The sequence below is a fragment of the Hippichthys cyanospilos genome, chromosome 8, assembly GCF_059441005.1.
Source record: "Hippichthys cyanospilos isolate Australia breed blue-spotted pipefish chromosome 8, RoL_Hcya_1.0, whole genome shotgun sequence".
Classification (NCBI taxonomy): Eukaryota; Metazoa; Chordata; class Actinopteri; order Syngnathiformes; family Syngnathidae; genus Hippichthys; species Hippichthys cyanospilos.
Genome location: NC_142376.1, coordinates 16,800,831 through 16,826,288, shown reverse-complemented (window position 1 = coordinate 16,826,288; position 25,458 = coordinate 16,800,831). Strand labels below are relative to the sequence as shown.

At 40.7% G+C, this 25,458-nt stretch overlaps 3 protein-coding genes across 7 annotated transcripts in view; 2 read left to right on the top strand and 1 right to left on the bottom strand.

The window, feature by feature from the left end:
* The first annotated feature begins 886 nt into the window (after positions 1-886).
* On the top strand, positions 887-15,715 carry tarbp1 (TAR (HIV-1) RNA binding protein 1). 3 transcript variants are annotated; one of them, XM_088422064.1, is made up of 29 exons: positions 887-1,864; positions 2,692-2,798; positions 2,901-2,964; positions 3,073-3,221; positions 3,291-3,343; positions 3,437-3,534; positions 3,614-3,749; positions 3,831-3,927; positions 4,654-4,743; positions 4,819-4,960; positions 5,041-5,289; positions 6,106-6,203; positions 6,276-6,413; positions 6,475-6,698; positions 6,770-7,010; positions 7,081-7,269; positions 7,351-7,550; positions 7,637-7,708; positions 8,506-8,626; positions 8,813-8,920; positions 9,000-9,149; positions 9,939-10,025; positions 10,112-10,317; positions 11,333-11,414; positions 11,500-11,665; positions 11,739-11,924; positions 12,021-12,145; positions 12,276-12,412; positions 14,895-15,715. In XM_088422064.1, the coding sequence occupies exons 1-29, from the start codon at positions 982-984 to the stop codon at positions 15,073-15,075; spliced, it is 4,779 nt and encodes a 1,592-aa protein (XP_088278190.1). In that variant the 5' UTR covers positions 887-981; the 3' UTR covers positions 15,076-15,715. The 3 variants fall into 3 exon arrangements, with proteins under 3 accessions (XP_088278190.1, XP_088278191.1, XP_088278192.1); XM_088422065.1 differs by lacking the exons at positions 4,654-4,743; positions 4,819-4,960 and having other exon boundaries at positions 5,025-5,289; XM_088422066.1 differs by lacking the exons at positions 12,021-12,145; positions 12,276-12,412; positions 14,895-15,715 and having other exon boundaries at positions 11,531-11,665; positions 11,739-11,886.
* Positions 15,716-15,937: 222 nt separating this feature from the next.
* On the top strand, positions 15,938-18,204 carry LOC148420345 (5-hydroxytryptamine receptor 1D). Its single transcript, XM_088422006.1, has 3 exons — positions 15,938-16,094; positions 16,771-16,931; positions 17,005-18,204. Exons 1-3 carry the CDS (start codon positions 15,938-15,940, stop codon positions 18,202-18,204), a joined length of 1,518 nt encoding a protein of 505 aa, XP_088278132.1.
* Positions 18,205-18,696: 492 nt separating this feature from the next.
* The window catches only part of slc35f3b (solute carrier family 35 member F3b), a 53,569-nt gene continuing 46,807 nt past the window's right edge, over positions 18,697-25,458 (bottom strand). For 2 of the 3 annotated variants that reach the window (XM_088420633.1, XM_088420635.1), the window contains 4 exons: positions 23,969-24,094; positions 23,027-23,219; positions 22,854-22,943; positions 18,697-21,408 (listed from right to left, as the gene is read on the bottom strand). In XM_088420633.1, the coding sequence (XP_088276759.1) occupies positions 21,167-21,408; positions 22,854-22,943; positions 23,027-23,219; positions 23,969-24,094 (651 nt within the window). In that variant the 3' untranslated portion in view covers positions 18,697-21,166. Of the gene's footprint in view, positions 21,409-22,839; positions 22,944-23,026; positions 23,220-23,968; positions 24,095-25,458 lie in introns of all 3 variants that reach the window. The other variant, XM_088420634.1, reaches the window with a different exon arrangement.

Genomic DNA, 25,458 nt, shown 5'->3' with positions numbered 1-25,458 from the left:
AGTTCTTCCTGAATATTAATTACTTAGACTGATAAATACATTACAGTATTCTGCACCCACAAGTCGTGAGGGATACAATATACGGCTATTGGGTGAACATTAAAGATAATGTGACAAGACGAAGAAACCACATGTTGCTATTCTAGTGTACGGCTTTACTCTTCGCATGCCATCACGAAAACTGGACAACATTGTCCAAATCATCAAAGACACAAGGGTCAAAGGTTCAATCCAATTACTACTGGGTGTGAGAGACATGGTTCTAGTGCCTGCCTAAATATACCTAAAATGCATTAAACCTTTTCGAGTTAAAATAATTTGACCTCAGAAGTTTACAATGTACATTCCCAGCGGCTGTTTTATAGAGCAAAGTAGTCACAGTGCAGGTTACGGCAGAGACTGGAAGTCACAGAAAGTCGCAGAAGTAGAAGTCTTCAGCGTTTATTTTTCAGTTCATGGATTGGATTCTCACACCCTCGTAAATATGTTATCAAACAGAATACAAAATTCAGCATGTTAATAAAATAAACATCATGGTTAGTATATTAAATTGTGGATAGCATAAATTGGTATTTAATCCCCAGTTTAATATACAAACACGTATACCAAAATACCTGTAAATATAATCACATTATTATACAATGTTACAGCCGTATTAAAACGAGTGGCATAATGCACATCCATTCAATGGAATTTTTGGTCTTCAATACATGACATTAGATGACTTAATATGAACCCCCCCCCCAAAAAAAAAAAAATGGATGAGAATTTTTTTTCATTCCATTTGAGCAAAGTATTTGTACTGTAGTTGCATGTTGTACTGAAGAGCTGGAAATCCCAAACCTCTCGCGAGACTTTGTAGTGACGTACCCGGAAGTTTACGAACAGCCAGAGTTGAGCGTAATCGTGCTGCAACGTAAATCAGTAGAAAATGTCTTATTTTGCATCTTACTAGTTTGTAATATTCGTCCTTGTGGCACAATGAATTCTGTTTTAATTAACGCAATCCTTTCTACCTCTGCTGACTACGAACTTCTGTTTGACTCCCTGTGCTGGCCGATTGACGCGTGGCCGGAGATGGAGCGCCTTGAGGCACTGACAGCTTTCATAGAAGGACTCGAGCAGCTTGTCCAGTCGGAAAAAAGTTCGACAATCGCGAAAAGACAACGTATACGAGATCAAACCGAGTCGATCATTTGGACACATTGCTTGCCATTTCTCTCCAGGATATCAGCAGAAACCAATGCTGTGAGGTGTAGGGAGAGTACAGCAGCTGTGTGCAGACTTGTGGCCATCTGTGTCCGGTTGTGCGATCCGGCTGTGGCGCGCCGAGCCGCCCAAGCAGTCCTGCCTTCGCTCCGGTTGTCAGAGGAGGACCGATCCGGCGGGGAGAGACTTTGTGTGGAGGTGGCAAGTGAAGTCCTGGTTGCCCTCCTTCCTTGTTTAACAGGAGACGAGCAGCTCTTGTCGAGCATATTTTCGTGTGTTCTGTCGGGCATTAGAACTATTCCAGACGGGTTGCCCTCCCGGGTCACCGTCCGGCTCATGTTAGCCTTGCTGGACTGTTGCAAAAATGCGGTGCAAGGAAGCATCCTCGACAAGATTTTGCACGAGTTGTGCACATGGCACGCATCGGAGCGCACACCCACCGTAACTGATCGAACACTATTGTGTTTGACCGCCTTGGCAGACCACCTATTGGCACCTCCTGAGTCAGACCCTCGTCCTTGTCTCCGCTTCTGGTGGGTGGTTCAGGATGGACTTATCCACAGAGACAGCGTGTCCCGCAAAAGGGCATTGTATCTGCTTAAAAGATGCATCGCATCGTCACAGGAACAGGGAGTGGACTGTCCTTCAAAACAAGGTAAAATTTCTTATGGAAATGGAAAGCCATTATTCAAGTGTCCGACATTCTATCCAGCCACTCACTCAGAATAGAAAACAATAGAATAGAAAGCCTTTATTTTCATTGTATTGCTGTTGGACAACGAAATCCGGTTTGATGCACCAATTGGTGCATATTAAATATATTTTAACATTATATTCACAGTGCGTTTGTTATTTTTTAGTAAGTTATTGTTTTGTTGTTATTTGAAGGAAAGTTTGACGAGCGAGATGAGTTTTGTTTCAGTGTCACCCGCCCGCCTAACAGGGATATATTGAATTATTTGAGATGTTTTCATGTTATTCTCTCAATTTAGGGTGAAATTGGCGTTGTATATGACATGCTGTTGGACCAAAATGTCTGTGAGAAGTGCTACATGCACATTAACAAGTAAAAAAAAAAATGCTTATAAATTGTCTTTGTTGAGGAAAATGTCTTGAGTGGCACTCAACAGTTTGCATCATGTTGTCAAATCTACCAACAATGAAATGAAAGCAAAGCTCATTCCATAATTTGCCACAACTACAACATGTTACTCTCTGTCAGTCACAATTCATGATACAACTGTAAGATGTGACATTTTTTGAGAGGCTCTCATTAGTCCCTCCATCCACTGAATTAGTGACGACAGAGAGCATTGTTGTGAATGGACCTTTGATTGAGATTAAATGACATTGACGAACTGCTCATATGCTTTTCAATAAACATGGCCGAAGAGTGATAATGGTTATGATCTTGCAAGATTGTTCAGGTATACGGAAAGGTTTGTTTGACGATATGACTTTCTTTCCATCTTGTTAATGAAGTGAATGATGAGGAGATCTTGTTCAAATGGACAGCCAAGAACAACAAGATGCTTGGAGACTTCTGGGAGGATTATGTGCTGGTGATGGAGACTTTGGAGGAAAATCAGGTCAAAAATCCATTCTGATGACAATGATTCAGTTCAGATGTCATCACCACTCCACAACGGTACTGCTAAGGGAATGGCTGAGTGTTCCGTCTTCATTTGCAGGTTCATGTTGTGCGCCCTGTTCTGAACAGAATTGACTCACTTATCCAAACTACAGCAAATGAAGGTATTGATGTTTGCTCTTTAAATTTATTGTACACTTCCAATAATTAAATCAAGCAATGGTGTGAAATCTAATTTGTGCAGTCGCTAATGTACTATATCATGTTTGTAGGTCAGGACCTCTTCCACCCATCATGGCTGCTGTGTGTCTATCAGCGAATGTTTCACAGTGAGAATAAAACATTAATGCGAGCGGGTGTGTCTCACCTACTTGAACTTCAAGTCATCCAACAGCCGGCTTTTGCTTCAGCCTTTTCACAGGTAAGCATCACTTCGTTTGATTTACTCCTGCTTCATTCATGCTTAAAACTAGTTTACTTTGCTCTCCAGTTTGTCGTTGGGCCCTTTATGGACGTTCTGTCAGAAATGTCGCTGTTTTGCAAGTGAGATTTTAAACTTACCAAACAATATATTTTCAATTACGTTATATTCTAATGATAAGTTTGATCTCATTATTTATTTAAAATGGTCTCCAGGGCAGGTGGCCAGCGTGTTGGAGATTGTCCCGAGCTAGCAGTTAAGCTCCAAATCTTCCTGAAGAACTTCTTCAGCAGCCTGCCAATAGAGGACAGAGGTACAAACAATTTACCGGTAAGCGTTTTTGCAGCTACAAAAAAAACATTTCTCCTTTTAAAACGGTGTCTGCTTTTCAGGCTACATCTTGTTGCAGATGATCCAGCAGCTTGGATCTAAGCATTGGTGTGCGGTGCCTCTCCTCTTTATTGCTCAGGCACTGTCTGGCCTTACTCCAAACCCAATATTGGCCGTCGATGGGCTCACTGCCTTCAGGTCTGTACCATGTTATTATGGAAAATAAATTTTTCATGGTTGGAGTTCACATTAATTGCATGCTTGGTCTGCCACACTCAGGGAGGTTCTCCGCTGCACCATGACCACGCATCAAGTCCTCCTGAGAGGCGCCGCTCAGTGCTTCTTATTGAAGAGCGCCCTCTGTCTCACAGATGTGGTAAGAGACGCATATGACGTACCAATTTTAGTGCAGTAGTTCTCGAAAAAATAGGCTTAAAACAGGGTGCTGATTTATTCAACTTTGAAACTACATGTGTAGCTGTATTCCTTGGTGTATTTTATGTACAGTAGTAACTCCTGATGATAGGTCATGTAACATCATCTGTTTTATTTCTGGCTGGTCTGCTAGATAGATAATCACTAATGACAAAATGCGATATGCAAAGTTAACAAAAAAAAAGGAATACACCATTTTGCAAAGGAGTTACTTTAGCATTCAATAAGTTGCCTCATGATGCATTTAATTTACTCTGAATTTGAAAATAAAAATGTACTGTTCCTGTCACGTTATTAAAAACATGAAATTAGAAACCTTGTTATAATGTTACGTACCGCCGGGGATACTCATACAACCATTTTAGAACCGTTTTTATGGGGTCTTAGGGAAACAAGCCTATACCACCTTGAGTCACCAATTACCTGATCAGACATGTTTTTGTTACGTAGGAGGAATCCAGAGTAGCTAGAGAAAACCACTACCAATTATAATTAATTCGTAGGATTTCATCTAAAAAGGCATGGTACATGGAGAAAATGTTACCTTTGTTTTTGTTGTTTTGTAGTTAATTTTGTTACATATTCTTGACTTTATAAGGTCATGACTTGAAGAACTGTGAGTTTTCTGAGGTGTCTTTTCATAAATGACTTATTAACATATTTTCAGAACGCAGTGACCCTTGATGACATGTTTAACTTCCTGGGCAATTTCCGGGCAGATGAGTCTCTTTGTCGAGGCACATTACTTTGGAATGAGGTATATTAGTCATATTGAGTTGCACACCATTATATACTTACCAAATCTATTTTCTCCCTTGTGCGTCTTTTGGAGGTGTGTGCCTGGCTCTCAAATAATGAGGGCAGATTTAAGTTGATGTCAAGTGATGAAGATGGTGCACGCTCAAGCAGAGAATCTATAAAAGCTTATGTTCAAGGCAAAATGCACGGGTTTCTCAGCGTTCCATTGTGCACTGGTAAGCTTGGAAGGATACAACTTTGTTCTAAAGTCTTTCCCTTTTTTTTTTATTTGTAAATCAGCCTATATGCTTTTTAGGTCAGGCACAGAGTTTACCTGATCCCAAAGAGGCCGACAACTTGGCTAGGTCCATTCTGCTGTGTGCTGACATTGAGAGGAGCCAACCTGGAGCAAAGATTGATGACAACCTCCAGTTGTTATTGTCTCCTCTGGTGGACACTCTGAGCAGGGTCGGCAGCAACCTCTACATGCCCCTGAAGAAGATTGACAAGAGTTTGCAGCTTGTCCTTCGACTGCTCCAGCTGACTGAAACACCAAAAGCCCAAGGTTTGTATGGTAGTGGAGGAGTTCATGCAGGTGATTTATCTAAGGTCATAATGAAAAAACATTGTTTACCCAGCAGATAAATACATACTCTAATATGATTATTTTTATTGTTGTTATGGTGTACAGTACCATAACAGTGACAGGTGTAATAAATATAAACGTAGCATGTATATTACAGTTGTTTTTGTGATTACTGAATGCCTACAGAAATTGACTACAAGAGTTGTCGCTGTTGAATTGGATTTTTGTGGGTATGTTAAAATGTTGTGGTTGGCGACAAACCTGTATTGCATAGCTCCTTTAAACTTCAAGAGTAATCAAGAAACACAGGTGGACTTTCAAAGCTTAGCATTAGGAATTTGGGTGAACTTAGAATACTTTGTCATACTGTACCATTCTTCAAAAACACTGTCAATTACAGTGTTCTCTTGTTTATCGCGTCAGCTACGTCCCCAAACTACCCACAGTAACCGAAATCTGCAATGTAGAGATTGAACTTCTTTTTTTTTTGCCTTTTTAGTTTAGTTTTTTATTTATGAATTCATATGTTATATACAGTATATATGTATATGTATTTATACCTGTATATGTACATATAGATGTAGATGTATATATAGTTTGTGCTTGTGAATGGTTGTCTGTCTCTGTGTGCTCTGTGATTGGCTGGTATCCAGTTCAGGGTGTACCTCGCCTACAGCCCAAAGACAGCTGGGATAGGCACCAATATGCCCCGAGGGAACTCTGCATTCTCCTTGATATGAATATATGCCAATGAGAGACTTAGCTTTCATATCTTATTTCTTTTTTTTTTTTCAGTGGATGAACTGACAGTTACTTTGGAGAGACTAATTTTTCAATGTAGAGATTCAATCCAGGAGTTTATTATGAGGCGCCTGTGTAGGGAACTGCTGGAGGTAAACACACAACATTAGGACCCTTGTTGAGTTGATGGATTTAGATTTGGATGTTTCCTTTGTTTTGTGCAGTTGTGTGACATCGAGCGAGCAGAGCTGTATTTGTGCGTCCTGAAGCAGCTATCCACGCACAGTTGTACAATTCAACAAACTTTCTTTCCTAAACTTATCAAGTACAGTCTCAACATCCTGCAAGAACCAACACAGCAGGTTGGAAATAAATGTTATTGCCAGAATTTACCTTAGATATTCATCATTCTTCTTTTGGTAGTTGCCTTCAGTGGCGAGGCAGGTGTCCAAAGCGATTGCAATGGCATCTCTCGCCATGGTATGTCACCTAATGGAGGAGCAAGAAATGGACCCGGACATTTTCTCTCATCTAAAACAGATGAACGAGCACTTCTATGAGACATTGTGTTCTCCCTGGCAACGTCTTTCACTTCTCAGCCGCTTCAATGAGATACTCCTGAAGCCTCACACAGCAGACGGCTTGAGGTCAGTGACTAAGAATCTGAAAACGCGGTTGAGCACACTTTCTATCACATTAAATCGTCATTCTTCCTCAGGAATGAAGGTGGGCAGGGCCCTCTTCTGCAGGATTGGGGTCGCACAGCTGCCCATTTCATGCGGGACCAGTGGACCTGCTTGAGTTTCCTCATAAAAACACCCGGGCTTTCGGATTCCGAACACTACAGAAACACAGAGACTCTCACAGCCGCTCTGAGCTGCTGCGTGGATGCTCTTGCTCTCCTACCCAGTGACCTGGTGTTACCTGTTTTGACTTTCATGAAGGCTGTGTTGCCACAAGTAAGTCTCCATGTTTACCTTTAGGCATGCAGTTAGTGTTTAATGTTAACGTGTGATGCTGTGATCTCAGTTAGTGCATGAAAATGAGGCCCTCTGTGTGGAAGCTGTGAGTCGGACCTGGGAACTGGTGCATGGGCTCAGCAATAACGCCCATGATTTCTGGCCTGCTCTAAAAGGCTTCATCTCAGTAGCTTTCCACCAAACATTGCTGCTTCTCACAAATAGTCAGGCCCCAGCAATGACAACAACAGTGAAAAAGGTAATCGACACACATACACCACAATATGTCCCCGATACTTTGTTAATAGACGGATTAAGTAATATTGATGTTTTTGTGTAGATTGCTACTGAGATCATGGAACTATCTGAATCCAAGAATGGAGTTTTTAATGTGCTGCTGCAACACTGTTATTACACATGGTTGCCTGCTAATGGACAAAGAACTGACCAAGAGTACGACGTTTTCTCCAGTGTTTTTAGTCATATTGACATCGTGGCTGAAGGCTGCATTTATGGCCCAGTATTCAGAAGAGATCAGCGGTATTGATGACAGTCTATCAGTGTTTTATTTTTTGTCGTTGTAGTTTTAAGTGCTTCATATACTTTTTTTCTCCTCTTCCCCATAGTCTTGTTCAAGATGTCCAAGCATACGTAGAACAACTTGGTGTGGTGTGTGCCAGCAACACTGTGGTCGCCAGGTGAGCTGCTGCTCTTTTCCATCATTTGGCTGTTATTCATGACCTTTAGTTGATTTTTCTCAATACTTGTGTGCCTCAACAAGATGGTGTAACATGTAGTATTGAGTATTATGAATTAATTTAGGCTCAACTGTTTTTTTTATTTTTATTTGTTCTGGAGCATGCATGGCAGGCGAATTAAACACTCTATAATATAGAGTAGACAATATAGAGTCTATATTGTCCTTAGGTGTGATTGGGTGCATGATTGTTTATTTATTTGTTTTTCGGCTCTGTGTGCTCTGCAAGTTGAATTCTAAAGGAAATCTGATTAGAGTAATTCATCATTTGAAACAGGAACCTGTTAATTATTGATGGGTGGGCATATACAGAAAATAAACTACGGTGGAATAAGGTTCCCAGCCTATTCTTTTGTGTTTCCATTTGGCAACTTGAGAGTATCTGTTTTCAGCATCTAGAGCAAAATGTCCCTAAGCTTCTTTCACATTTGCTCACTTATTTCTCAACAACAGTCAAAGTATTTTTTTTTTTGTTTATCTTACTCTACGCTTGTATATTCAAATGTATACGTTCATATACTATACCTCATTGAATTTGAAAAAGTAGCATGTGAAAATTTCTTTTTTGTTGTTTTTATGTTTTCAAGACATGACAAGACATAACTGAAGAGATCATTGCCTTGTTAATTTTCAATATTTCTATATATCAACTATCATTGTATCGTTACAGTGATCAAGAGTTGCCTCTAGATGTCTCTCTTGCCATGTCGCAATTGAACAAAATCTTTTGTCTTGCAGCGACAACAGAGATGACCAGCTACCTCGCATGTATACCCTTGCTTTCCTCAGTCGACTGGATGCATCAAACAGTTTGCACCAACAGCTGATGGAGCAGCTTGTTGTCACTCTCTTAGAAAAGGTTACTGAAATTTGCTAAACTTAATTGCAGTAACTCCAAAGTCAGAAAGAAACGTGAGAAAAATGAATTGGAATATGTTTTGGTTCATCCGTCAACAAAACATTGAGCTGATATTATTGTACAGCTTTTTTGCAACAAACTGAAACACTCAAAACGAATGACTTTCTGTCAAATATTCCCTTTCAGGACAAGAACATTTCAAAATCATTGCGTATCTCTAGTAACTCCCTACAACATCGTGTGAAAAATAGAATATGGCAAACACTGCTAATGATGCTTCCCAAATTCACAGAGGTAAGTCACTGAAGTCTCAACCGCTACACTTACAAGCAGGCAAATATTAACATCTTTCATGTTTTGTAAATGCACACAGGAATTTGTGGCCTCCATACTGAGCAGGATTTTTGAGGCTGGCTTCTGTAGTAACCAGGCTTCAGTCAAGTACTTAATTGAGTGGATGATTATTCTGATCCTTGTCCGTTTTCCTCGACAAATAGACAACTTTTGGACCTGCTTCACCAAGGTGAGCTTGCATAATATGTGTTTTTATTGTTTTTGATTACTTTGATATATGTAACCCCGCTCCGGCAAAAGAGTCTGCAGCTTTGCGACTACCGTTGTGCGTCACTGACAAAAATAGATCGGGTGGTCAAAAAATTTTGATTTTTGATGTTAAAATTGTTGTGGAAGTGTATGAAAATAATAGCATGCAACATTATCTTGGGCATGAGTTTAGATTACTTGAAGGACGTCTTGGGAACTTAGCTTGCCGTTAATTAACCCAGAGTTCTCCATAAATAGAGATATAGAAATGCACGTAACAACGAGTCAAAAATGCACCTTAATGTAAACCTGACATCTGTTGTTTACAATGTTGTTGTCATGGGATCCAGTCACAAGCGAGCATTTGTAATCCATCCATCCATTTTCTATAGCCGCTTATCTTCACAAGAGTCGCAGGCTTGCTGCTGCCTATCTCAGCTGACCGGGCAGTAGGCAGGGGACACCCTTAACTGGTTGCCAGCCTATTGCAGGGCACACAGAGATGAACAACCATTCATGCACCCAATCACACCTAAGAACAATTTAGTGTGTCCAATACACCTGCCATGCATGTTTTTGGAGTGTGGGAGGAAGCCGGACTGCCCGGAGAGAACCTACGCGGGCTTGAGGAGAACCTTTAAACTCCAATTTGTCATCCATCTGCATATGATCCAAGCCGCTTATCCTCACAGAATATACTTAATCTTCAGTTCTAGGATCTTTTTCTTTAACGATTGTATTTCCACTTTTACAATATGAATGAATACAGCATCATGAAGGAACCAAGACTGGCACCTGCACTTTCCTGGCAGTCCTAGTGCATTTCGCTGTCATCGTCCTCACCCTTAACAATCCAGTGAGACATCTTGAAAATTCATTTTAGAGAATGAAATCACTTCTTGGCGCTAATGGTTGTTTTTTTTTTTTTTTTTTTCCATCAAGGACATGCATTTGAGAAAAGCCCTAGATATCACTCTTCAATGGTGTTTCCACCACAACTTTAGCGTGCGTCTCTATGCCCTGCTGGCTTTGAAGCGGGTCTGGAGCCTGATAGAGGCCAGAGGAGAGAAGACAGTCGATGGTTTGAGGGAGCTGTCCACTGTGGTCAAGACTTGTCTGCATCAGACTGAGGCCTTGAAGAGCACTGGGTAGGAATACCACTCATTAACTGCAACACATCAATGAAGCGTACATGCTAAAATGACAAGAGAGGTGTACAAGACCACTGAGACCAGTGATGCTGTTTGGACAGGGTCAGGAATGAATACATCAGAGAAATTTCAGCTCATTTTTATACTTCACATAAGAAAATCATCTCACAAGCCCAGATTAAACCCAGTTATGGCCCGCGGGCTGTATGTTTGACACCCTTGCATCAAAGGGACCGCACTTGTTCAGAGTTTTTGGAGATAAAGCCAGAGCAGTAAGCCACAGCAGTAAAAACTGAGCAAAAAAAACAAACAAACATTTTTTGTCATGAAAAAGCCGCACTGGAGTATAAGCTGCATAACATCAGATATTTATGCAAAAAGATGTTGCATGGAAGTTTTTAATTTTTTTATAGTTATTTAAAAAAAAGAATTGCCTGCCAACAGCAAAAATACTCATAGGTCTAGTTATCATGAAATTATAATACATGAGGGTTGGCACTTCTCCGGAGGCAGCCATGTTTGTTCTAGCTATGGACAATGGTAAATGCAGCACCTCCTGCTGTCCATAATGAAAAACGGCCTAAATCTACACACTGTCCCTTTAATGATGTCTTAACCTTGCGTTTGCCTCCTAGTGGTAGAATGACCAAAAGTGCTTGATTTGACGTGTACTGGTAGGCAGGCCGGCAGCGTTTTAAATGGTAATATCGCTGGTTTTCATCTTAATTAATCATGGAAGCCAATACCGTGATCGCAATTAAAATTGGATTAATCGTGCAGCCCTATGTAGAAGGATGCTGAATTTTGACTTGCCATCTAGGTGTTCTAGAGGAAGACCAAGGAAGAGGTTTATAGATGTAGTGAAGGAAGACATGTAGCTGGAGTGAGAGAAGAGGATGCAGGAGACAGGCTTAGATGGAGGCAATTGATTCGCTGTGGCGACCCCTGAGGAGAAAAGCTGAAAGGAGAAGAAGATCAATGTACCATGCTAAATATGTCTGCTAACTTTTAGGAATGTTAACAAGAACTGGACCAGGATTCAAGAGCACTTCTTCTTTGGAACCTTTCATCCAATCCGGGATCACAGCGTTGAAGTAAGTGTGTATTGTATGGTGAAATGGAAAAATGCAATGTTGTAATTATGCATTCAATAATCCCCCCGCTCCCCCTTCCCCTCAGACGATATTCTACACATTTCCAAGTCTTTCAGGGTTGGCTGATGATGAGTGGATTCCCCCCTGGAAGCTGGAGAAGCTGTCATGCGTTTTTCAGACACCTCCTTTGCGAAATCCCACTCCCGACCTGAGCCAGCTCCAGCCCGGAGACTGGATCCAGCAGGATAAAAGTACCATCACACATTCCACAAGGTTAATATTGGGTGCTTTTTGATGGGATGGTCCTAAATTTGTCTCTTCCAGGTGAGGAGGACAAGGAGGAGCGCTGGGCTGAGGTGCAGAAGAAAATAACCCCCTGGTGTTTGGACATCCAGGTGCAAGACCCAGATCTTCAGCTGGTGTCGCAGCAGAGAGCAGCTCGTCTGGGCAAACAACATGGCGCTCTGTTGGTTGTCGCCTCTCTAATTGACAAGCCCACTAACCTTGGAGGTCGTCACACTGTGTCGCTATGATAGCACATCTCTATTTATTATGTGCAGCTCTAAGAGTAAAACTATCAAAATGTGTTTGTATGTGCGGTTGTAGGTCTGTGCCGTACCTGTGAGATCTTTGGTGCCAGTGCGTTGGTGCTGGACAACCTCCGGCACATCACCGACAAACACTTTCAGTCCCTCAGTGTATCATCTGAACTTTGGCTCCCTCTCCTGGAGGTGAGCGCATCACATTTGATTTCACCTATTCTCGACATTTCCTCTATCCAAAATGTATTTATTTAGTAATGTGCTATGTGTCACTCGTTTTGTTGTGCTCCTCAAAAAACTGAATGCGTCTGCTCATTAGGTAAAACCATTAGAGCTGGTGGGCTTCCTGCAGGTGAAGAAGAGTGAGGGCTACTGCATTGTTGGTGTGGAGCAGACTGCCAACAGTCAGAACCTTCAGGACTACAAGTTTCCTGAGAAGACTCTGCTACTTTTGGGGTATGGCCCATCAATATTATCTAAAGCCAAGTTTTGGATCCTTACAAAATGCACAATGAAGTGATACACAATTGTTTGCATTTCAGCTGTTGTTGTTTTTAAACCTTGTACCTTAGAAGGTTACCAGTACATAACCAAGAGCTTTCAATTGACTTAACCTGCTGGAGTCGCAAAGATGCGGATAAAAATTGGAACCCACACCCATGTTTTAGGTCAGATAGTGTAGCCACAGCCAGCCATTTTGTTGCCTCGACTGGTTGCTGTAAAAATCCAAAGAGATGACAAATGGTAAGAGAGCGGAATTTAGAGCAAACCATTTTGTGGAACAAAATTGGGACTTTGTTGTGTCCACAGGATTTAGCATTGCATTATCAAATGATCTCATTCAATTTAAGTAGCTGATGATCTCACCTGTCTGAAAAAGCACCGTATTTTCCAGACTATAACTGCACCGGTATATAAGCTGCAGCAGCAGAAATTGAGAAAAGAACGAACTATTTTTGTCACGGATAAGCCTTACTTGACTATAATAATAATAATAATAATAATAATAATAATAATAACAAAATTAGATTACAAGTTTCTTTACTAATCTCATTTCAAAGATACCGATCACCTCGGTTAACAAAGATGACACATGGTTTTGGTTGTGTTTTAATGTAGACGGTAAAGAGCAAAGTTTATTTTCAAATAGAAATGAAACACATAATTATTTTTTTACGTTAAAAATACTTAACAGACTTTAAATCTACTACTGCCTGAAGATGGCTGGGATAGGCATCAGCACACCATTGACCCTAATGAGGATAAGCGGCAAAAAAATGGAATGGATGAATGGATTGTTGATGGATTGTGCAACAAACATTATTTTTAGTTTAAGATGAATCAAACTCAAAATAGTACTCGCTTGCATCTTCAAAACACAATGATGCGAATGTTAATTTTAATAGCCCCCATAATGAATTTCACTGTTCAATACCAGATATTAGATGTTACATAGTGTCTAGTTATTTCTGTAGAACGGTTATCGAGTACGATAGCATCATGTTTTTCTGTATTTTATTATTCATTATTTGTTTTATATTGTACCATGTACATTGAAATACATTCCAAAGTGTGAGCTTCTAAGTTAAATGTCAATTCTTTCTCACTGGAGCCTCAGGCAACTACGTGTTGTGTACATGTAATCACCTACATTTTGAAGTTAATATAACACAAAAGTAACTGACTTGCATTATTGGCACCACTGATAATGACAACATAAGCCAAGTTTACTATGAAAATGGACTTTTGACTTATATAGCGCTTTTCTACCTTGGCTACTCAAAGCGCTTTACACTAACAAGACATTTACCTCCTGATGACGCAGCATCAGGAGCAATTAGGGATTCAGCGTCTTGCTCAAGGACACTTCGACATGGTCATGACGGTGGGGGGATCGAACCCACAGGCTCTCGGCTGGGAGACGACCACTCTGCCATCGAGCCATGCACATCACCTTGTCAAATACAGTAGTATTTTTTAAAATTTCAATTCCATTTACGTTCATCTCGGAGTTTTACACAAATAAAGGGATGAGCTTGCATGTTCTTTTTTATTTTTTATTTCAACTCCACCTGTTCAGCCTATTTTCCCAGCAGGGCCTTTACTCTCATCGGTTCTGTCAGAACATGCCGCTCTTTAATTGGCTGTCCCACAGGATAGCAAAGCAGAAAAAGATGACAGCAGCAGGGACCATCATCTACTTTTAGGTTGTTTAGGGCTTGAGGGATCAGAACGATGCAGATTGTTTATCGCTTATCGTTCAAGTGTTTGGACCTTCACACCAAGTTGACTTAATCATGCAGAGTTTTGGATACTTTAATTACTTCTTTTGGAAGAAGCACTAGAACATCTGTTTAGGTGTTCTGTTTTGTTGTGACTTTCATTTAATTGGAGCAATCTTCTCACCCAATTGCACTCAGGATAAATTGAGATCATTAATTTGTCAGTTCCTGCTGTGCTGTACCCTCTGTAGACTCATTGAAGGGGTCCCTCATTACCGCCTCTACATTCACTGGGTGTAACCCAAATGTAGGTTCAGTACACTTGGACAACTCAGCGAGTGATGAGCGAACACTTTATCATAATGCTTAGTTTTCTTGCGTAATGTCACTAAAACATGTCATTGCATAATAGTGGTTGTTTGCTTCAACTCCTGCATTCTCACAGATCCCATCACTGTCTCTTGTTATGGGCTTGAAGCCAAGAGTAATCAAACTCTTCAGGAAATGAATTAACTTGCCAATTGATCTTTCATTAATCAAACTGAATGGGCAGTACTGTATAGCTTCCTCATATACATTGAAAACTTTTTGCAATTATTTTTGATAAATCGACTTGTATTCAAGCAAATTAAATTGGTATGTACAGTATCATGTTATCGTAGTCCAAATATGTATGGTTACTGCCACAGATGTTAAGATTGTTTCTGTCATCTTAGCAACGAACGAGAAGGCATCCCCGCCAACCTGCTCCAGATGCTTGACGTGTGCGTGGAGATCCCTCAGCAAGGCGTCATCCGCTCACTCAACGTGCATGTGAGCGCCGCCCTGCTAATCTGGGAGTACACTCGCCAACGCCTCGTCTGCACCTCCAATCAAGACAAGTCAAAACATGGCTGAAGAAGCAAATCAATGTATAGGGCCTCAGTTCGAAATGTGTTTATCATTTAAGTTTGTCTTTGGTCTTTTGCACGCGCACATTTCCGGTGCCTTAATGTGTCATAAAATGGAGATCAACGCTGCTTATTCCATCTTATTATTCCACCGAGCAACGTGTTTGGAATAATAAAAGACCTATCTGTGCCTGTAGAGAAGCAAAAGCAGTTCAAATTGAGGCAATTACTTTTGACTCGTGGGGACTGTAAACGGTAATGTATCAAATATGCTGCGCAAATAAAAAAAAAATCATGGCTGACTTGATATTTTTAAATGAAACGGTGCCATTAGGTATACTCTAAAATACCAATCTGATCCAAAACAATTGTGTGTGTGTGTGTGTGTGTTTTTTCCTTGTTTTCCTCTTACGTGTCTCCGGTGAGTGAGGTGCAGCTGGGCATCATCTCTCCTCTGACTCAAAATAAACAGGGAAAGAATGGATGAATGAAAGAACAAAGTTGAGTCCTTCAGAGATATACAGTCTTAACACAATTTTATGGAGCCAACACAGATGTGTCTTGCCTGATCTCGTCAAATAATTTTATGGTATCAATACTTTATGCACTGTACATTTGATGTTTGAATAAATAAAAGAGTGACTGCAGCTTGGCTGTACTAACTGTATTTATTTGGCAACTATATTAGAAGTGGGTGTTACCTTTTTTCCCCACTCTCAGTGAGAGAAATGTGAGCCACCCGCCTCCAAATGAGGACAGCCACCTGACTGACTTCTAGAACAATTGCAAGCTAGAGGATGTTCTGTATACTGTTTGTGAATATTTTTCTAACTGGCCGCAGTCTGCAAAGTATTTAATCAAGGCAAGGAATGGACATCCTGGAAGGCAGCGTGTCAGATCCAGGCTGTTTGCGAGCGTCCTCCGTCAACTCAAGCCAAACGGGGGATACAAAGAACGGCGTGGCCACACAGATCGAGTCGCTGCTGGTGGTGCTTGTGGTAGTAATGTGTCTGGCCTCTGTGACAGGTATGGCGTTTATTCTTTCACATGTCACAATGTTACACTAATGTAAATGTAACCCAAATTATACTTTTCTTTTTTTAAGTGATAATCATGGGGATTATTTAGCCTGGAAGGATCCAGTGAATGCGGTGTAGGCTTCAAGCTGTTTATTATTTAGTTATACTACCAGAATTAAAAATTAAATCAGAACTAAAGAGAGCAAGTTGGTTGTGCATCTCTGACGTGCCACCTCAGAGCAGATACACTAAAGACCCTACTCAAATTACAAAAAACAATTTCACAAGTCACTATTTGCTATAAACTTGATAGATAATAATCTCGACAAATGCGATTAGTCACGATTAACCATTGAAATTTTGACAGCATCGTTGTTTTGTTTTTTTTTAAATACTCCATACATTGAAATGAAGTCTGCACTACTTTCAGTCCGCACTACTTTCAGTCCCAGCTCAGCATTTATATCATAGGAAGGGCTTTTTTTGATATTCACATGCACCTGTATACTGTATTTTATATTATTATTTTGTAAAAGGTTAAAAGTATGAATATAAATGCAACAAAAAAATGGATCAATGTCAGCCTAAATCGTCTTGTATCAACACTGACATTGTGTGTGTGTGTGTGTATGCGTGTGTGTGCGTGTGTGTGTTTTTAACCATTGTGACGTATTTCTGTGTAGGCAACCTTCTTGTCATTATACTCGTGGCAACCACCAAGACTCTCCACCAGGTGACATCAGTATTGATTATGAACTTGGCCATCAGTGACCTCCTGGTGGGCCTGGGCGTCATGCCCTTTGTTGCTTTGTCCATCGTGAAGCCTGGATGGGCCGAATGCTTTGTAAGAAATCTCCTGCACTTAAAGCCTTCTTTTTTTCTTTTGTTTTCCTTCATTCACGTATGTCTCCTTTTAGAACCTGTGTCTATTTGTGGCCTACACATCCTCTGTCTACTGCACAGTGTCTGTTCTAACACTGGGTGCCATCGCTTTAGACCGCTATCACTCCATCATGGACTGCCTGCGCTACAACTCCCGCTGCACCTTGTGGAGGATGTTCTCAGTGATCTTGTGGATCTGGTTGCAGGCCATGGCAACCAGTTGCCCCCCTCTGCTGGGCTGGAGCTCCGTGGCCTATGTGTCCCCCGTGTACAATTGCGCAGTGGACTGGGCCAGCAGTCCCAGCTACACGGCTGCCATGACCAGCCTATCATATCTAATGCCCGCCGTCATTATCCTGGTCTGCTACGTGAACATCGCCAAAGTGGCACGCAACCACGTCAAAAGGATTCACAGCTTGGAGGACTCAGTTCAACGCAGTAGAGATCCAAAATCCATGTTCCCTGCTTCCATGCACAGCCTGTCCACACTGGTCTATCATCTAAATGGACAATTTGTGTCTGAGGTTATGTCTTCTCATTCACCTTCCTCAAGCGGGGTCTTCTCCATGTTGTCATCGCCCCACCCACAGCAAGATTTCCAGCAGCACCAGCAAGGAGTTGCTCGGCTCTTCCTGGTCATCTTAATCTTCTTCCTGTGTTGGTCCCCCCACATCGGCGTTGCTCTCATCCAGGCCACAAAAGCGGCAATCTATGGTGAGACTTCCTTGGTGCCTCCCTCCGCTCTGACTGCCTCCTACTTCCTGGTGTTGCTCAATTCCGACTTCAATCCTCTGCTCTACGCTCTGCTCAGCAAACGTTTCCAGGCGGCTTTGCGGGGACTGAAAGACAAGTTAAGTGCTGGAATGGGCAGCGTTGTCAACTGGGGAGGGGAGGTAGACTCCAGCAGCCTCATCACCCCTCATCCTGCACCGACCACTTCGAACACCCCGCAGTATTGCTCTCCAGTTTTCACCATCAGCACTGATTTCAAGCATCATTCCAGTGAAAATATATGCAAAATGTGCCTACCTGAAGAGGTCACCGAATCATGTTCCACCTGGCAAGATCCCTGTGGCGGCAGAAGGTTGGATTGCCTGCAGGTGCCTTGTAGGACACAAGAGGGCGACAGACTTCCATTTTCTGCTTTGACAGTGGCGCAGAGGGCCACTTTCGTCTATGGCCAGATAACAGTGAAAGTAGAGCACGCCCCTTTAGAAAACCTACTGATCCCATAAACGGAAGGGACAAAAGTTAACCTAACAGGGTCGACAAGACAAATTAGTCCCTGCTGCATTTGAGCATGACATTTTGAACAATTAGCTGCTTCTAACTTATTAGGAGTTTTGGCAAAGAAGGCCCTTTACCGATACGCAGCTCTCAGATGCGCTGCTGACATTTATCACCTCTGCATGCACAAAAATTCTCAGTTACTCCTAAAAATCTTTTAGGAATCCTATTTAGAAGAATGAGTTGTTACAGCTTCATATTATTTTTCATATCATTATTGTGTGGAGGTCTGACGCCCTCAAATATCATTATGATCTTAAAAACAGACTCAATTTCTTCTCTGAAACACACTCTTAATGCTTCATCTATAAACGTTTCCAAATGTTTGACGTTGGCAAGAATAAACCAAACTTGAACAATGGATGTATTAAAAGTAGTCTTTCATGAAGTAAATGTAAATATACTTGGAAGACCCCGCCCCCAACACCACCACCAGCTCAAATAGATCCATAATTTATTAATCACACCTCCCATACTCCTTCCTCAAATGTGATAATCATACAGTATGTTGCATCTCGGTGTATAAAATCATCATTCCTTACAAAGGTTTACATTTATGTCTAGCAATAATTCCAGAGGAATACAATATTCTCGTTTGCCATTGAGAATGACAATGGAAAACAGTGCTCATGTATGCTGCTGTGAAATCAAAAGAGAAGGCAGTGCTTTCGATAACTGCGTGATATTGTCATCGACCCGCCCTGTAACAGCAGGCAGATGCAAAAAAAAAAAAAAAAATAGAAAGGTACGCCATGAAGTGTAAAAAGACAAAACAAAACAAAATGCAGCTGAGTACCTGTCTGCAGAAGTCTGTGGTGGCACTGTAAAAAGCAGATTGCACATAGTGATGTTCATACATTCACAACAAGGCAGTTTCCAGCTCTTCATTCAAGGCTCAGGTTCATCTTCACTGGTAACTTGCCTCGAGTATCATAAATACAGTAAACAACAACAAAAAAGCGTATGTGTCTCAAAGCTGCACACCAGCCACAGCATGAGGTACACACTACCCAATTAGATCCAATGCAAGAGCTGTCTTTACAGTTGTTAAATCGTTAAATTGTTTCTTCCCTCTGGGTGATGTCCACGAGAATCAAAAGAAGAAAACAAAAATGCTAAAATTGAATCTCATCAGGTTGCCTTTATCTTTTCTATGACTGATGCCACAACTTAATGCCGTAGATATCTTTACCGCAACATGCACAACCAGTAGAAAAGGTGTGGTATTTGGAATTCTGAAGTTTATGATGGAATTGAGGGTAAAGTTAAAAAAGCTAATCATTTCAGCATTGGCGCAATTGAATTAGAATTAGGTGTAAAAAAATGCATATGTAATGTAATGTATCATATAAGGTTATAATGGGCCACTTGTTTTATTATGTGCAAAATTGCTGTCTGTACATATTAATATCAAAAATCTGTTTACATATTATATAAAAAATTAATATATGTAGATAAATATACATGTATACTAGTATTTAAAGTTGCTGAATACATTTTCCCAGTCATTATCCAAGGAAATATAGCAATTCAACCTTTTGAAGAAAACAGTAATAGGGCTTAACTCACCATATATGTTTGGCACACTAAGTTTAGAAAGATTTAAATTTTAGGCATTGGAAGTGAACAACTCATTGACCCTACTCTTCAACTCGGCATATATACTGTATGTTATACATGAAAAGAATATTTTGGGGCATGGGGGCGAGTATGCTCGTAAAGTAGGGTTCCAGTAAAATGCACATTTTTTGAAAGACCACCCTGCACTTATAACATATTTCAGGTTGGAATTGTTTCTTTTTTGTCACTCTGGACAATCAGGAACTCTATTAAAGAAATAAAAAAAGTGAAGCAATATTTGATCATTATTTAGGTTTATAAAAACTACATTTTTTACTGTGATGTTTTTGTTATTTGTGTCCCTAATAATCAGGAAAGTAATTTCTTATTCCTGCCATTAAACGGTTCAAAACATCTTTGATACATTGGATGCACACGTGGATTGGATCTCATTAGATTGTGCATTGTGTACCTAATGAAGTGTCCAGTAAATGGAAAAGTACATAACTTATCCATCAACTGCATTTAAAAATGCGATGTCATTGAAATGTTCTCCTCATTGTGCATGAATTAAAGGACAGATTCCCAAGGGGGGCTCAGTGTCGTTCCGTTCACAGTGAATCTAATTGCTTTCAACCAAAGGTTACGACACTTCAAGTACCTTTGACAGTAACCTTTAAACAGTTGTCTGAACTGAACGCAGTTTCGCCTCATGACAATCCAAGCCAATCATGCATTGCACATTTTACTTTTCAGAGCTCTTCAGCCAGAGCGGCGGGTGTCGCCACTTCCACTTTGACAGTGGTTTCGGCTTAGCCCCGGGAGAGCACATGAATGCAGGGGGCCAATCAGAGCGGTCCAAAAAAGGCTTTGGATGGAGAGAGGCGCAGCGAAAGCCTGTCGAGCTCACACTGAGCCTCGCATGTCCACACGAGCCCGTTCACACCACATGAGAACATCAGGTCGGCAGGTGTGAACTACAAGCTGTTATGTACAGTGCAAAGGGGGAGGGGGATCTGTCATGACACCTGAGGGACACCGCTAGGGGCCTCCCCTTATTTTGCAGGCATTCAGCATTTGTAGGCATTCTTCTTTGGGTTGTTAAGCATGTGTTTTGTTTTAAAGCCACTGCGCTGACTTTCTTCCCCAATAGAGTTGGCGAGTCTTCCCAGGCGAAATGGTGACCGAAGGAAAAATTGATGACTGGTACAAGCTGTAACTTTGTGACACCTGATTATATTTGAGTCCATGCGTCAACTCTGTGATGAAAGACAATCTCGCTTCCCGGTCCAACTTTTACAGACAAAAGTTCGCATCCAATCCACTGTGACTCAGATCACACCATTCCAGTCAGCGTGAAAATGTGGACATGGAGGTCCGGCCTCGGCCCCTCCAATTGAGCCCCGTGGAGGCCCCCGCCTCGGCGCCGCCCTCCGCCGGCTCGTCGCGTTTGCGCAGCTTAGTGCTGAGCCGGATGATGCCTTGGTCCCAGTCCTCTGGAAGGAGCAGCATGAGGAAGCCCAGACAAATGATGGAGACGGCGATGAGTCGCACCGTGTTGAAATTTATCTCACACGTGTAAAAGTCCACCACTGGGAAGGTGAGAGAAAAAAAAAAAACACACTTAAGTGATTTGGAAATATTTCTGTTCACATGAAGTCCCTACGAATCCTGTCAAAATTTGTGCTATGGTACAGAACCAAACAAAAGTTTGGAAACACCTTTAAAATTCAAACGTCTCAAACACTTTTAAGAGGTCGAGAGGTTGAAGTTATCAGCACTTGATAATGCAGCTGTGTGACTGAAAGTCATTGCGCATCAAAAAACATCTTTCACTTAATAAAACTAAGAAAATATCAAAGCAAAATGAAAAATGAAAATTGAGATTTATTCTAACTCTATACTTAACTCACTTTAAAATTATATATTGTACATGGGTCACGTACGTGATGCGTCATCAGTAGTAGGTAAACGGCAGGAGAATGACGACATTGAGGAGGGATCAAAACATTAAGTTAGTATTATTTAATGTATTATTCCAATACATTGTTCAAGTACATGATTACTCAAAAGGCCTTTCAAAACTTTTACCTTTTTTTTCTTTTAAAAACATTCATTGTTTCCGCAGTGAGAGGGATGCTCATCATTGTAAACCAAACGCCAGTGACAAAACTTGTGCAAATGCATGATAAAACAAAGATAAAAAAAGCTTAACATTAAAAGTAGAAATAGACTCGTTGCAGAACGACACCCCAGAACTGACGATGAATTACATTTGAATTATTCAACATGATGACATGATAATCTGCCTGCCATGAGGTACGGAAGAGCATGTTTGTACAATATGCATTATGTACAGCTGTGTTGGCACGGTGTTGGTACTGTTGTTCGTCCATCAGGTTTCTGTTCGATGTCATGAAAGGGTCACATTATTGTTTAAATTATAACCCACCCCTAAATTTTTCCAAAATCCTGAAAACCTGCCTGTTTAGGACTTAAGAACAGAAAAATGAGTGCCTAATAAAGGCCATTTATGCCTGTCTAGACTATCTGCCAAAAGTGGCCGCTGTGCCCAGTGAAGGGTTAAGGATGTTGTTTTTGTATGACTACAAAAATGGACATGTCAGAGGTGAAAATTCATATTTTGTCAATAACTCAAAATCAGCATCCCTGATGTAAGCCTGGTTTTGTCAAAGCATGTCACATTTACTACAAAGTCAGCCCCTGCTATTTGTAGTGGATTGTGACTGGCCCAATCTGGCTTCATGATGGTAGATCGCTGTCAAAATATAAACTAATAATAGATCTAGGTAAATTGCTGAATTGAACATTTTGAACTGGAGATTATTCAACTTGAGAGAGAAGTAATTGAAAAAAAAAACAATACATGAAAAAGAAAGAAATAATGTCAAAGTAGATATCCATGGAGAATTTTGTTTCACTATACAGTAGTGTTTTTTTTGCACTTCCAAAGCCAAACTCTTCTACGTGGTCATTATTGGAACAAATAAATGATGACTTACACAAAGACACTTACGGGCATTGACAGGAACACTTAAAACGATGCCAAGGGAGATCAACGTTGGATATGTTATGGCAATGCCAAAGTTGACTAGGATGTTGAAAGCTGTGTGAAGAAGCAGAAGGAGAACATCAGTATTTGTAGTAAACGGTGAAAAAAGATGACAAAATCACAGTGATTTTATTTACCAAAAAGCAGGGCTGCAACCCCACACAGGTAGCCCCAGGGAATGTCACCTGGCGATTCAATGTACTCCACTTGAGTAAAATACAGGATGATGGGCAAAATGCTGATAAAGACAAAGTTGGCACCTCCCACAATTGTCAAAAAAAGTGCAGCCTCTCCAAATTTGGCACTGCCTAGGACCATCTTGAACAGAACCTGGCAGGAAGAACAGGAGTTACTCCTAAATGCACACAGTATGAGCTCCTGGGTCACAGCATAGAAAATGACCTTCATTAAATACAAACTATTAAGTACACCTGCATTGAGACGTATAATAGTCGGCTTATTTTTAGAGATATATAAATATATACTGTATTTGGTGTGCAACTTACTCATTCAATCCTATATTATCCCATATATATATACATATATATATATATACATATATATATATATATACATATATATATATATATATATATATATATATATATATATATATATATATATATATATATATATATATATATATATATATATATATATATATATATATATATATATAATTTAAATTTAAGTGTTTAATCACTAAGGGTAATTGATTGCTTTCGTACTAAATTCATTTAGCACTGTACCAGCCATTTTTAAACCTTCACCAAACACTTAAAATAATTAAAAAAAAATGTAAATATGTACCTGTCTTAAAACATGCAAAAATATGTTTTGGGGATTGAAAAGTTACAGCAAGGAGATTCTTGTTTGAGACCTTTCTTTCTTTCTTCTAAATGATATAATAAAAAAAAAAAAAAACGTTTAGTGTATCGTACCGTAACCGACTGGACAAGTGCATCTAATGAAATGGCCTTTGTGTGTATCGCAATTCGCAAAGCAGGTATTAATGGAAGTTTATCATAAACGTCAATCTTGGTTGAAGCACAATCCAGCCGTGAATAAAAGAATCCTACCTTGTATAGTGCAGACATGGATGCTGAAGTAACGACCAGAGTGATGCCAATGACAGAGTGACTGTGGAAGCCATCAGCGTAGGTCATCATAACGATGCCTGCTATGGCCAAGATGGCCGCCACGATCTGTAAAAAGAGGAAGACTATTAACAACATCGTGTTCACAGCGCGGTGACTTCTTTGACCGCCGCTGCAGATGGCCTCCTCTTTGTTGCGCTCTATTTGATGCATTAGCTTTATTTTTCAAAGTCAGCAGATGAAGCTCCTGCGGCGTTCTAGTCGTTGATTGTCTTGCATTGATTTCCGCTGCAGGCCATCACGCCTTAAGCGGGAAGCACACGTGCTCCAAATCTCTCAAAGTAGTGCAACATAAATCCGAGATGGTATGTTTGTACAGGCTTCACTGTTATAAAGATAGCAAGCGGGCATGGGTCCAGTTTGGTGGATTACTAGTGCATTAAGGAGGTGTCAAGAAGATAAATGGGCACCGTGTGTTTGTGCTGGGCCAAAGCCCTCCTAACATCCCTCCCAGGCGTGGCACCTTTGACAAAATGGTTCTCTCAGCACTGCGGGCCGCCTGTCAGTCAAGCCTGAGGCTTGCAGCTAAACGAAAGGTCAACTAACCTCATGCTCTAATTCAGTTCAATATTTATTTATTTTTTTATTTAAGTCAGCACATTCTAGGAGATCTTCGGAGGATGGGGTCATGACTCCATTTAAGCTTCCGTACAAAGGTCAAACAATTCACATTTATGATTTGAGTTTATTAACTGTGCAGTATGTTTGACACACTAATGTACATGATAAAGTATTGTGATGTCAAATGCTGCGGGAGAAATTGAGCTAAATATTTAAACAAACAAAAAAAAAAGAAGCTTATTTTGAATCAGCATATTTTGTGTAGAACTTAATAAAATTAATATCCACTGCCATTGATAACTATGGACGTCCAAGATCCAATTTTACTAGGCTAAAAGTGAATGAGTTAATTGTTCTACCTGTGTTAAACTCATTTTTTGTCACAGGCCATTTCCTAGTTACAAATTAACTCATTGAGCCGTTATGATGATGCGCTGATCGACCATCGCGGGTTAGGAGATGGGGCGTCTGCGGTCCACCTGGTTGGAATGTGGGATGGTTCCTGCCCAATGGCTTTGCCTGCTGTCAAGATATCACTGCACTATATAGCACAATATGTTTTCTGTAATATATATTGTTTATGTGTATGTCTGTATTTGGTACATGCAGCATCCACTTCAACCTGTGGGCCTGAAAGGGGGCTCCTCCCACCTGTGGTCCCTTCTGGAGGTTTCTGATTTTCTCCTAATTGGGGTTTCTGAGTTTTTCCTTCCCCTTCTGGGAGCTTTGACAGGGGATGCTGTTGTGTACCTTACACTGAAAGGATGTCTTTGTACGACTTCTTCTTTCGAAGGAGGTCTCCACATGACCTCTTTTCATCTGTGAAGCCCTTTGAGACGTCGGTGATTTAG

Coding starts and splice junctions, on each gene's coding strand:
- tarbp1 (XM_088422064.1), top strand. CDS start 982: ATGAATTCTGTTTTAATTAACGCAATCCTTTCTACCTCTGCTGACTAC. Junction 4,961..5,040: donor CAGCGTTCCATTGTGCACTG/GTAAGCTTGGAA, acceptor TATGCTTTTTAG/GTCAGGCACAGAGTTTACCT. Junction 10,318..11,332: donor GAGGCCTTGAAGAGCACTGG/GTAGGAATACCA, acceptor GCTAACTTTTAG/GAATGTTAACAAGAACTGGA.
- LOC148420345 (XM_088422006.1), top strand. CDS start 15,938: ATGGACATCCTGGAAGGCAGCGTGTCAGATCCAGGCTGTTTGCGAGCG. Junction 16,095..16,770: donor GTGTCTGGCCTCTGTGACAG/GTATGGCGTTTA, acceptor ATTTCTGTGTAG/GCAACCTTCTTGTCATTATA. Junction 16,932..17,004: donor CTGGATGGGCCGAATGCTTT/GTAAGAAATCTC, acceptor GTCTCCTTTTAG/AACCTGTGTCTATTTGTGGC.